The sequence below is a fragment of the Scyliorhinus torazame genome, chromosome 5 (assembly GCF_047496885.1).
Source record: "Scyliorhinus torazame isolate Kashiwa2021f chromosome 5, sScyTor2.1, whole genome shotgun sequence".
NCBI classification, from domain to species: Eukaryota; Metazoa; Chordata; class Chondrichthyes; order Carcharhiniformes; family Scyliorhinidae; genus Scyliorhinus; species Scyliorhinus torazame.
In genome coordinates this window covers 143,953,149-143,965,444 of record NC_092711.1, presented here as the reverse complement: position 1 = coordinate 143,965,444, position 12,296 = coordinate 143,953,149, and the positions used below count along the sequence as shown (strand labels likewise).

Below are 12,296 nucleotides of genomic sequence, written 5' to 3'. Positions count from 1 at the left end.
TACCTCTACGCATGGCTGGTCGTTTCCTGTGGTTCTGATTGGCCCAAGCAGCCCATGATCAGTCCCTGATTGGTTAAATGGGGCACGATCACTGTCTGATTGCTCTCTGAAGGATATCGGTCACCTTGCTGATGTGTGATGTCAGTTTCTCATTGTGGTGTCACTTCCTCATGATTAATATTCGTCAGGCTCATCGTCCTAACTGATGCCTAAAGTCACCCATGATTATTGTGGTACATTAATTACAAGCCTTATTTAATACTTCCTGTACACTCTACCTACAATGTAACTACTGTTAGGAGGCCCATTAACTACTCACACAAGAGACCTTGTAACTTATTAGTTCTTATCTCGAGCAAAGCTGATTCCACACCCTTAACGTTCAGGCTAAGTTGATCTCTCTGTCCTGAACTAATGTAATCCTTAATGAACAGGAGCAATCCCATCATCTTTTCCGAGCTTCATGCATTCCAATATGTCAAATACCCTTCAACATTTAGATTCCAGCCTTGGTCCCCTTTCAAACAAGTCTCTGTAACGTCTATCAGGACACACATTTATCTCTATCCGTGCTGACAATTCTTTTTTTTAAATTTAGAGTACCCAATTCATTTTTCCAATTAAGGGGCAATTTAGCATGGCCAATCCACCTAGCCTGCCCATCTTTCAATTGTGGGGGTGAAACCCACGCAAACACGAAGAGAATGTGCAAACTCCACATGTCAGTGACCCAGAGCCAGGATCGAACCTGGGACCTCGGCGCCGTGAGGCAGCACTGCTAACCACTGCACCACCGTGCTGCCCCATCTGCGCTGACAATTCATCCAATCTCTGTCAAATGCTGCGTGCATTTGCAATCCATTTTCAGGGGTTCAATAATCCAATAGGGATTTCAAGTGAAACCTCTTCATCCAGCGAGTTGTGAGAATGTGGAACTCGCTACCACAGTAAGTGGTTGAGGTGAACAACATGAATGCTGCATGAACAGCTGTATCTTGACAAGGGAGAAAGGAATAGAAGGATATGCTGATGGGGGGAGATGAAGAGGGCTGGGTGGAGGCTCATGTGGAGCATAAATACAGACAGAGACCAATTGAGCCGACTGGCCTGGCCCTGTGCTGTAGACTCAATGGAACCGAGACAAATGTATTTATTTTAGATCCACCTGATAAAACTCTTTTCTTGGGATGGAGACATCACGGGCTGGGTCAGCATTTGTTACCCATTCATAATTGCCCTTGAACTGAGTGGCTTGCTAGGTCATGACAGTGGGGGACAGTTAAGAGTCAACCACATCTGTGTGGCTCTGGAGTCACGTGTGGGCCAGACCAGGTAAGGATGGCAGATTTCTTTCACTGAAGGACATTAGTAAAACAGATGGGTTTTTACAACAATCGACAATGGTTTCATGGTCATCATTAGACTTTTAATTCCAAATTTTTATTGAATTAAAATTTCACCATCTGTCCTGGTGGGATTCGAACCCCAGAATAATACCTGGGTCTCTGGATTACTCGTCCAGTGGCAATACCACTAGGCCACCGCCTCCCCCATACTATCCAGGATAAAATAAATGCAAAGTCGTGAGACTGTCCAGAATGTACCTGTTGTGTAGAACCCTGGTCAGACCGCAGCTGGAGGACTGTGTGCAGTTTTACTGCCCTTGTCGCCAGAGGGAAAGGGCAACAAAGGTTCACCAGACTTGTTCCGGGGATGGCAGGACTGCCCTTAGAGGAGAGATTGGAGAAACCTGGCCTGTATTCTCTAGTGTCAAATAATGAGAAGTGATCACAATGAAACCTACAAAATACTGAAAGGAATAGACAGGGGAGGTGCAGGTGAGATGTTTCCCCTGGTTGGGGAGTCTGGAACCAGTGGACACAATTTCAAAATAAGGGGGAAGCCACTTAGGACCGGTCTCGGAGGAGACATTTTTTTACTCAGAGGGTTGTGAATCTTTGGAATTCTCTACCCCAGAGGGCTGTGGAAACTCAGTCATTGAGTGTGTTTAAAGCAGAGACTGACAGATTTCTAAATAGCAATAACACAAAGGGATATGGGGATAGTGTGGGGGACCCAGACTCACTCACTCACTCAGACTCACTCACTCCCACAGACTCACTCACTCACACAGACTCACTCACTCACCCAAACTCACTCACACAGAATCACTCACTCACTCCCACATACTCACTCAATCACTCACTCACACAGAATCACTCACTCACTCCCACATACTCACTCAATCACTCACTCACTCACTCACACAGACTCACTCAAGTGGATGATCAGCCATGATTGTATTGAATGTTGGCGCAGGCTCGATGGGCTGAATGGCCAAGTCCTGCTCCTATGTTCCAATGATACAAAGAAAGGTAGGAAAGTGAATTGTGAAGAGGACACAAGGAGGTTACAAGGTGATATAGATAGGTTAAGTGAGTGGAAAAAATATGCAAAATGGAGAATAATGTGGGAAAATGTGAAATTGTCCATTTTGGCAGGAAGAATAAAAAAGCTTCTTATCTAAACGGTGAGAGATTGCAGAGCTCTGAGATTCAGAGGGATCTGGGTGTCCAAGAGCATGAATCACAAAAGGCGAGTATACAGGTACAACAAGTAATTAGGAAAGCTAATAGAATGTTATTGTTTATTGTGAGGGCAATTGAATACAAAAGTAGGTTATGCTCCTGTGAGCGGGAATGAATCCAAAAGAATCCCTCGACATTCAGGTCCGCTTCAAACACCAAACAGTTTATTGTTGTAACGCCGGCGGGGAGTAAGCCTCTGGGCAAAGGCAGATACCTCTCCACTGAACAAAGGGAATCATCACCATTTATACAATTTCAAATAGTTAGTCAGCCCAACTCAGCCGGACACGATCCAATCACAATGATTGTAGATTACACACATTGACTGGTAGATCCAATGAAAGTGGTTACTGGGCAGCAGGGAATTGCGTGATCAGCTCATGGACAGCTAGGGGGTTACTCATGAACTCATGATGCCTTCCAGACCCCCTCATCGACCATCCTTGGGTCTCGTGTATACATAACTCACTTATCTTAACCTTGTTACTGGCTGGTACCATTGTCAGAATTCCATACGAGCATCCCCCTTTGTGAGAGAGAGAGTGAGCTGACTGGTGGTGATTTAATCTGAGGGTCACCACACCTCAGACGAGGGACAATGTTGAGGAGGCGGGGCCTTCATGGATGGCCTCAGCCGGTACGGCAGTTGAACCCACGCTGTTGGTGTCGCTCAGTATCACAAACCAGCCATCCAGCCAACTGAGCTAACCAATCCCCTGAAATATTAGTTATTGCCTGTCTCCCATCACACCATTTAATGTTGTTTCTCAGTCCATGTCAGACAACCTGCCCCATACCTTGATAATTTTCTTCTGCGAGAAACACGAGATAAATTAAACAAAAGAACCATGTACCCTCCATGGCCCATCTCCATGGCAAGGTGGCATGCTTTAGGGGGATCCAAACAGAAATGGGAAGGAAACATCTTCCAACTTCCAAACCAACTTTCAATCTGTGATCCTTGTGAAATTTGAAACCAGGTATTCGCAACAAGGCTCGAAGAGCAACAGCCCACTGGAGTCAAAGTCATGAGACCGGCCAGTCCAGTAGAGGAAACTATCCAACCATCCCCATTGACCAACTGTCAGAATGAACAAAATGTAGTCCTGGATGTAATTGAGAGTAGCAACACTAACAGCAGAATCCAACCCCTGTAATCACTTGTGAACTTGTTTGTGTCTCAGAAGCTGCGATGAATCACGGAATCCCTTCCCACATTCAGAGCAGGTGAACAAACTCTCCCCAGTGTGAACTCGCTGATGTGCCTGCAGATGGGATAACTGAGTGAATCCCTTCCCACACGGAGAGCAGGTGAATGGCTTCTCCCCAGTGTGAACTCGCTGGTGTCTCTGTAGGTTGGATAACCGAGTGAATCCCTTCCTACAATGAGAGCAGGCGAATGGCTTCTCCCCAGTGTGAACTCGACGGTGTGCCCGCAGGTTGGATAACAAAGTGAATGTCTTCCCACACTGAGAACAGGTGAATGGCCTCTCCCCAGTGTGAACTCGCTGGTGTATCTGCAGGTGGGATAACGGAGTGAATCCCTTCCCACACTGGGAGCAGGCGAATGTCCTCTCCCCAGTGTGAACTCGCTGGTGTGACTGCTGGCTGGACATATGAGTGAATGCCTTCCCACACTGGGAGCAGGTGAATGGCTTCTCCCCAGTGTGAACTCGCTGGTGTGTCTGCAGGTGGGATAAGCGAGTGAATCCCTTCCCACACTGGGAGCAGGTGAACGGCCTCTCCCCAGTGTGAACTCGCTGATGTGACTGCAAGTTATCGAATCGAGTGAATCCTTTCCCACACTGGGAGCAGGTGAACAACCTCTCCCCAGTGTGAGTTCGCTGGTGTATCTGCAGGCTGATCAACTGAGTGAATCCCTTCCCACACTGGGAGCAGGCAAACGGCCTCTCCCCTGTGTAAACTCGCTGGTGTCTCTGCAGGTTGGATGAGGAAATGAATCCTTTCCCACACTGAGAGCAGGTGAATGGCCTCTCCCCAGTGTGAATGCGTCGATGAATCTCCAGCGCAGATGGGAATCTGAATCCCTTCCCACAGTCCCCACATTTCCATCGTTTCTCCATATTTTGGGTCTATTTGTGTCTCTCCAGGGCAGACAATCAGTTGACGCCTTGTTCACACACACAACACGTGTACGGTCTCTTCCTGCTGTTTTTTCAGGCTGTGTAACTGATTAGAGCTCTTTCCACAGTCAGTGCTCTGGAACACTCTCACTCGGGTGTGTGTGTCTCGGTGCTTTTCCAGTCACACTGATGTTTTAAAATCTTCTCAAGCCAACAGACGAGGCAAACATTTCTCCTTCTAGATTCAAAGTCCGATGATGTTCATGCCCTGATGAATCGAGTGACTCAGTCTGATCGAGACGCTTAGTTTGAGATATCTGTCTGTAATTCCTCCTTTTCTAATGTCCTGTAAAAACAATTTACAAAACACATCAGTGTCAGTACAGGACAGAAACTCAGAACACACGGGGACTTCCGGTTGCGACATGTCGGGAGCGGCCGCATATGAGGCAGCTCTCGTCCGGGGACTTTGTTTTCCATCTTTTTCACCCGGTCTTTGAGGGGGTTTGGGGATATTTCAAATTTGTCAATGGGATAAAGCTCAATTACTGTGGAAATGTCCAAGAAACCAAGTTTGAAGAAGCCAGCGGGCAAAGAATCGTCATCCGATTCAGATTCTTTTCCAGGCTCATTGGAAACAAAATGGCGGAGGCGGCTGCTGCCGAAGCGAAAGTTATGGTGTTGTCAGTTGAGATGCTCATGGGCATCTTAACAACAGCCGACTATCTCCGAGGATTTCCCTATATCAACCGAGAAGCCCCCAGCTCCTATTCAATTGATAAACGGTAAAGGGTGCAGGGCATGGGGGTGGCTCTTTCGATGAAGAGCAAGCGGATTGTCTCTTTAGAGGCTAAGATGGTCTTTTGGCTGATAATAACAAATCTCTATGTGCCAAAGTAGACGACTTAGAGAATCGCTTCAGGAGACAAACTCTTCGCGTTATGGGGCTGCTGGAGGGATTGGAGGGCCCGCACCCGACTGAATACACGTCCAGGATGTTTGGGAAGATGGTGGGGAGGGTGAACAGTTGTTCCTTCCTGAGCTGGATGGGGCCCATCACTCGCTCTGTCAGACGCCTTGCCCAGGAGAGCCACCTCGGGCAATTACTGTCAGGTTCCACAGTTACCGGGATAAGGAACGAGTCCTGAGGTGGGCGAATGATCACCGTAACTACAAATGGGATAGCCATGCCATCAGGCCCCATCAGGATGTGGGGGCGGAGCTGCCAAAAAAGAGGGCGGCATTTATCAAGCCCAAGGCTGCACTTTTCATACGTGGTGTTCGGTTTGGGGTGGTTTACCCAGCACACCTCCCAGTGAGTTTTAATTCAAAAGACCACTACTTTTGAGGCGCTGGATGATGCCGATGCTTTTGTGAGGAAGCTCAGGCTCGGTATTTTTGTATTATATATGGGGTCTTGTTGTTTTTGGAGAGGGATTGTGGTTTTGGGGTCTTGTTGGGGTTTCTTGTACCAGTTTGTATTTGACTGTTTTTTTGTGGGGGTGGGGGTTTCCTTTATTTAAAGTTGGGTGCAGGTGGGAGGGGGGGGTTTGTTATGGTTACTCAGTTTTATATGCCCCGGGGGGGAGTTGCCCTGCGAGCTGAAGAAGGTAGTTAATGGGAACGAAGTGGTGGGGGTAACTGCAGCTCATTAACATAGTATAGGTTTTAGATTATGGGCTGAGTGTGTTGGTTCTGTTTGGCGTTAAGGATTGTTGAGCAAGGATTGTTGAGCTAAGGGTCTGGGGGGGTTCTTCGGGCTTTTGGTTGTGGTTTTAATGAGAGGCAGGGAGATGGGGAGCTGGGGGATGGGGAGCTGGGGGATGGAGAGCTGGGGGATGGAGAGCTGGGGGATGGAGAGCTGGGGGATGGGGAGCTGGGGCATGGGGAGCTGGGGCATGGGGAGCTGGGGCATGGGGAGCTGGGGGATGGGGAGCTGGGGGATGGGGAGCTGGGGCATGGGGAGCTGGGGCATGGGGAGCTGGGGCATGGGGAGCTGGGGCATGGGAAGCTGGGGGATGGGGAGCTGGGGGATGGGGAGCTGGGGGATGGGGAGCTGGGGGATGGGGAGCTGGAGGATGAGGAGCTGGGGGATGGGGAGGGTTTATCGACAGTGACTACAGCTTGCTCTTTGCTCTGTTTTGTTGGGGGCCTGGTGGCCGACTCAGGTGGGCTCGATGCCGATACTTTTTCAGTCATTTTAGAATGATCTCTTTTGGTGGATATGGCTGACTGGGGTACGGGGTGGGTGGGGGGTAAACCCTCAATCCGACTGGCCATTTGGAATGTGAGGATGTGAGGGCGTTGAACGGTCTAGTGAAGAGATCAGGGATATTCGCTTATGTGAAGAGTTTGAATGCGGATGTGGTGTTTTTGCAGGAGAGCCATTTGCGGGTCAGGATCAGACACGGTTACGGAAGGCTTGGGTGCGACAGATGTAGGTCCCAGGGGACCGCAGTGTTGATAAGTAAAAGCGTTTCTTTTTCAGCTTTTCGAATTCTGACAGATCCGAATGGGAGACACGTGATTGTCAGTGGGTCTTTCGTGGGCACCTTGATAGTCCCAGTACATGTGTCCACTCCGAATTGGGACGATCACAGTTTATATTAATAAATTACTGACCTCTATTCCTGACTTGGACACACATCAGCTAATCTTGGGGGGAGACTTTAATTGTGTTTTGGATCCTAGTCTGACCGATCTATGCCCAGGTCTGTGATTCCTTCGGGGTGGCCAAAGTGGTGGTGACTTTCATAAGACCATATGACATAGGAGCAGAATTAGGCCACTCGGCCCATCGAGTCTGCTCCGCCATTCAATCATGGCTGATATTTTCTCATCCCCATTCTCCTGCGTTCTCCCCATAACCCCTGATCCCCTTATTAATCAAGAACCCATCTAACTTCATGGAGCAGATTGGGGGGCAGAAATTCATACCTTGGATCCGTTGTTATAAAGGCCTCCCACCACTAGTGTTTATACAAATATGCTGAGCTCAGGTTATTTTCAGTTGGATAGGGGCACAAGGCAGTGTTGCCCACTGTCTCTGCTTCTGTTTGCCTTGGGGTGGCATGGTGGCACAGTGGTTAGCACTGCTGCCTCACAGCACCATGGACCCGGGTTCAATTCCAGCCTTGGGTGACTGTCTGTGTGGAGTTTGCCCTTTCTCCTCGTATCTGAGTGGGTTTCCTCCTGGAGCTCCGGTTTCCTCCCACAGACCAAAGATGTTCAGGTGAGGTGGACCGGCCGTGATAAACATCCCCCTAGTGTCCAAAAGGGGATGGTTGGGTTACAGGAATAGGGTAGAGGTGTGGGCCTAGGTAGGATGCTCTTTCAGAGGGGCGGTGCAGACTTGATGGGCCGAATTGCCTCCTTCTGTACTGTAGGAATTCGATAATACTATGAATAAAGCCATTGGCTACTATGTTGAGGTTTTCCGGGTGATGGACAGGGTTAGAGAGGCGAGGGAGAGAGCACAGGGTGTCCCTGTATGCAGATGATCTGCTTCTTTATATCACGGACCCAGTCTCCATGATGGATGAGATAATGAAGCTTTTGTGGAGTTTTGACTCCTTTTCTGGGTACAGAGTAAATCCGGACAAGAGCTCATATTATCTGGTGATCCCCCAGAGAGGGGGGCTGACCTGGGGATGTTGCCTTTTAACCTTGCCAGATCCAGCTTGGTTATCTGGGAATCCAGGTAGCCCACGAGTGGGCCTCTCTTCAGAAATGTCAGTTTGCTCGGCTGGTGAATGAGGTCAGGGCAGATTTGCAGAGGTGGCAACCTCCCACTGTCTTTGGCCGACAGGGTTCAGATGGTTAACATGAACATCCTTCCGAGGTTGCTGTTTCTTTTCCAATGTCTCCCTATCTTTTATCTTTCTTCACAAATCATCCAATGTTAAAATCAATACGCTGATTACTTCTTTCATTTGGGTGGGAAGGACCCCGAGGATTTGCAGGACATTCCTGCAGAGAGAGAGAGACAGGCTTAGCCATATTTCATCTGTTTAAGAAGGGTAGCAAGGATAATCCAGGGAACTACAGGCCGGTGAACGTTACGTCAGTGATAGGGAAATTACTGGAGAGAATTCTTCGAGACAGGATCTACTCCCGTTTGGAAGCAAATGGACGTATTAGTGAGAGGCAGCATGGTTTTGTGAAGGGGAGGTCATGTCTCACTAACTTGATAGAGTTTTTCGAGGAGGTCACTAAGATGATTGATGCAGGTAGGGCAGTGGATGTTGTCTATATGGACTTCAGTAAGGCCTTTGACAAGGTCCCTCATGGTAGACTAGTACAAAAGGTGAAGTCACACAGGATCAGGAGTGAGCTGGCAAGGTGGATACAGAACTGGCTAGGTCATAGAAGGCAGAGAGGAGCAATGGAAGGATGCTTTTCTAATTGGAGGGCTGTGACTAGTGGTGTTCCGCAGGGATCAGTGCTGGGACCTTTGCTGTTTGTAGTATATATAAATGATTTGGAGGAAAATGTAACTAGTCTGATTAGTAAGTTTGCAGACGACACAAAGGTTGGTGGAATTGCGGATAGCGATGAGGACTGTCAGAGGATACAGCAGGATTTAGATTGTTTTGGAGACTTGGGCGGAGAGATGGCAGATGGAGTTTAATCCGAACAAATGTGAGGTAATGCATTTTGGAAGGTCTAATGCAGGTAGGGAATATACAGTGAATGGTAGACCCCTCAAGAGTATTGAAAGTCAGAGAGATCTAGGTGTACAGGTCCACACAGGTCACTGAAAGGGGCAACACAGGTGGAGAAGGTAGTCAAGAAGGCATACAGTATGCTTGCCTTCATTGGCCGGGGCATTGAGTATAAGAATTGACAAGTCATGTTGCAGCTGTATAGAACCTTAGTTAGGCCACACTTGGAGTTTAGTGTTCAATTCTGGTCGCCACACTACCAGACGGATGTGGAGACTTTAGAGAGGGTGCAGAAGAGATGTACCAGAATGTTGCCTGGTATGGAGAGCATTAGCTATGAGGAACGGTTGAATAAACTTGGTTTGTTCTCACTGGAACGACGGAGGTTGAAGGGCGATCTGATAGAGATCTACAAAATTGTGAGGGGCATAGACAGAGTGGATAGTCAGAGGCTTTTCCCCAGGGTAGAGGGGTCAATTACTCGGGGGCATAGGTTTAAGGTGCGAGGGGCAAGGTTTAGAGTAGATGTACGAGGCAAGTTTTTTTACACAGAGGGTAGTGGGTGCCTGGAACTCACTACCGGAGGAGGTGGTGGAAGCAGGGACGATCGTGACATTTAAGGGGCGTCTTGACAAATACATGAATAGGATGGGAATAGAGGGATACGGACCCAGGAAGTGTAGAAGATTGTAGTTTAGTCGGGCAGCATGGTCGGCACAGGCTTGGAGGGCTGAAAGGCCTGTTCCTGTGCTGTACTTTTCTTTGTTCTATTATTGAGCAGCCAATATTGAAAGGGTGCTGGGGTTATTCAGAGATCTGAATTCTATATGGGGGCAGATGGAGACAGGCACTTGTCAGGGTCCAGTTTACGGGCCTTGGTTAATGCCTTGCTTCCGTTTTCTCCTATGAAATGTACCTTGAGCCCTGTGGTGGTGGCTACACTGAGGGTTTGGAGACAGTTCAGGCAACGCTATTGGCTCAGCTCAATATTGTTGTTGGCCCCTCTCTATGGGACTCACCACTTTTTGCCTACGGATTTAGATTTAGGTCCTGGAGGAGGGAAGCTCTGGAAAAGTTTGGTGACTTGTTTGTGAACGGCAGGTTTATTGGTTTTGATGAACTGGTGGAAAAATTACAACTCGCGAGCTCTAATTTTCTTAGATGCATGATTTCCTACGTAAGGAGATCTCGGCGTTTCCTTTAGCACCCCTGCCGTCTCTGATGATTTGGATTCTATCTCTTGCTGACGTGGGTGAGGGTAGGATTTCAGATATCTACAGTCTGCGAAGCAAGCTCCACTGAATGAGGTGAGGAGAAAGTAGAAGGGGGAATTGGATCTGGTTTCTGTGGAGGGGGTGTGGAGTGAGACTGTACAGGGTCAACACAACCTCCTCCTGTGTTAAGTGGAGCTTGACAGGGGGCATCTGACTAGGTTGTGTGGTTTTGTTCTCGGGGGTGGCAGACAGGTGATCTTGGTGTTCTCGGGTCTGGCGAATCATAAAAGGTACCATCATTTTAGCCAGACAAATAAATGTGTCAAGCTGAGGGAGCAAAGGATGTCAATGTCTTTCAGAGAGAGAGAGAGAGACCTGGGCCAACCTTTGCAGAGTTTGCACCCTCCCTGGATTCACTTCCTTTCCCTTCGGTTGCTGCAAGTCACCAATTAAAGATCAGAATGAGAAAATAAATGGAAAGGGGGAGAAAATAAAGTATTTTACTCACAGATGTTGGAGACAAGAGGAAGTATCAGTCTGGGTAAAGCTCAATATTCATTCACACAAAGCCCGCGCTCTGATTGGCTGGAGGGCCAAAGTCCTTCCGGTGGCCCACTCTTTCCTTTCGTCAACATTTCAGCGGGAAGTCAGGGCGGGGGGTGGGTCTCTGCACATGCGCAGCTGCCTCTCTGCTATGGACATGCGCATTACCGGTCGACGTTGGGACGCAAGCGGCATTGTCGGTGTTTGGAGCATGCGCATTCGGAATAATGGGCCTGTTCGTTTTGGAGAGCCCGAGCAAAACTCAGGAGGTGGGTGGAAGGATTTGGAAATACACTGTGGAGCCGCAAAACCTGATGAATAGTTGTCAGCTCCCTGATTCTGGTTCGGGAAATTCTTTCCCAGGACCAGGCTCAAGTTAATGCCCAAAATATTTGTTCAGTGAGTGGAGGATGGGGAGGGGAAACAATAAGGTTAGACCCCGCCCCTCATTCACTCTGACTGGCTGAAGGACCGAGCGGCTCTCTGAGTCCTCCAGACCCGCCCCTCATTCTCTCTGACTGGCTGAAGGACCGAGCGGCTGTCTCCGTCCTCTAGCCCCGCCCCTCATTCTCTCTGATTGACTGGAGGACCGAGCGGCTCTCTGAGTCCTCCAGACCCGCCCCTCATTCACTGCGTGCTGGAGGACCATGCGTTTGTTTCAGTCCTCCAATCCCGCCCCTCATTCACTCAAATGGCTGACACAGTCCTCCAGACCCGCACCTCATTAACTCTGACTGGCTGGAGGGCCAAGCGGCAGTCTCAGTCCTCCAGGCCCGCCCCTCATTATCTCTGATTGGCTGGAGGACCAGTCGGCTCTCAGTCCTCCAGCTCCGATCCGTTACCTGGAGACTGGGCAGCGCATTCCCAACGTAAGATATTCAAATTCCGGCTCCAAAATCACACCCTGGCGAGTAGGCCGTGAATCCCCAAGGAAAGGTTTTTTCATTGAGCTCCGAAAATCCGGACCTCTCAGTCCACTCCCTGGAAACTAGGCCGTGAATCCCCCAGGAAAGGTCTTTATACTGACTGCTCCGAGACTCTGCCCCTCCAAGTCCGCTCCCTGAAGACAGGGAGAAAGAGGCGTTAGAGACTCGGTATTGGGGAATGAGAGAGGAAAGAATGGTCTCCAGGAACTAGAATTGTCTGTCCTGAATTTCTATCCTGTGCTGACAGTGATGTCTTTTGTAAACTCCTTTTACAGGA

General features: G+C 48.9%; 1 protein-coding gene across 2 annotated transcripts; it reads right to left on the bottom strand.

The window, feature by feature from the left end:
- Positions 1-2,699: 2,699 nt before the first annotated feature.
- LOC140419970 (uncharacterized) lies at positions 2,700-11,477 on the bottom strand. Of its 2 annotated transcripts, XM_072504007.1 has the most exons (3): positions 11,059-11,477; positions 8,317-8,641; positions 2,700-5,018 (listed from the first exon to the last, which is right to left on the bottom strand). In XM_072504007.1, the coding sequence occupies exon 3, from the start codon at positions 4,670-4,672 to the stop codon at positions 3,746-3,748; it is 927 nt and encodes a 308-aa protein (XP_072360108.1). In that variant the 5' UTR covers positions 4,673-5,018; positions 8,317-8,641; positions 11,059-11,477; the 3' UTR covers positions 2,700-3,745. The 2 variants fall into 2 exon arrangements, with proteins under 2 accessions (XP_072360108.1, XP_072360109.1); XM_072504008.1 differs by lacking the exon at positions 8,317-8,641.
- Positions 11,478-12,296: the final 819 nt, after the last annotated feature.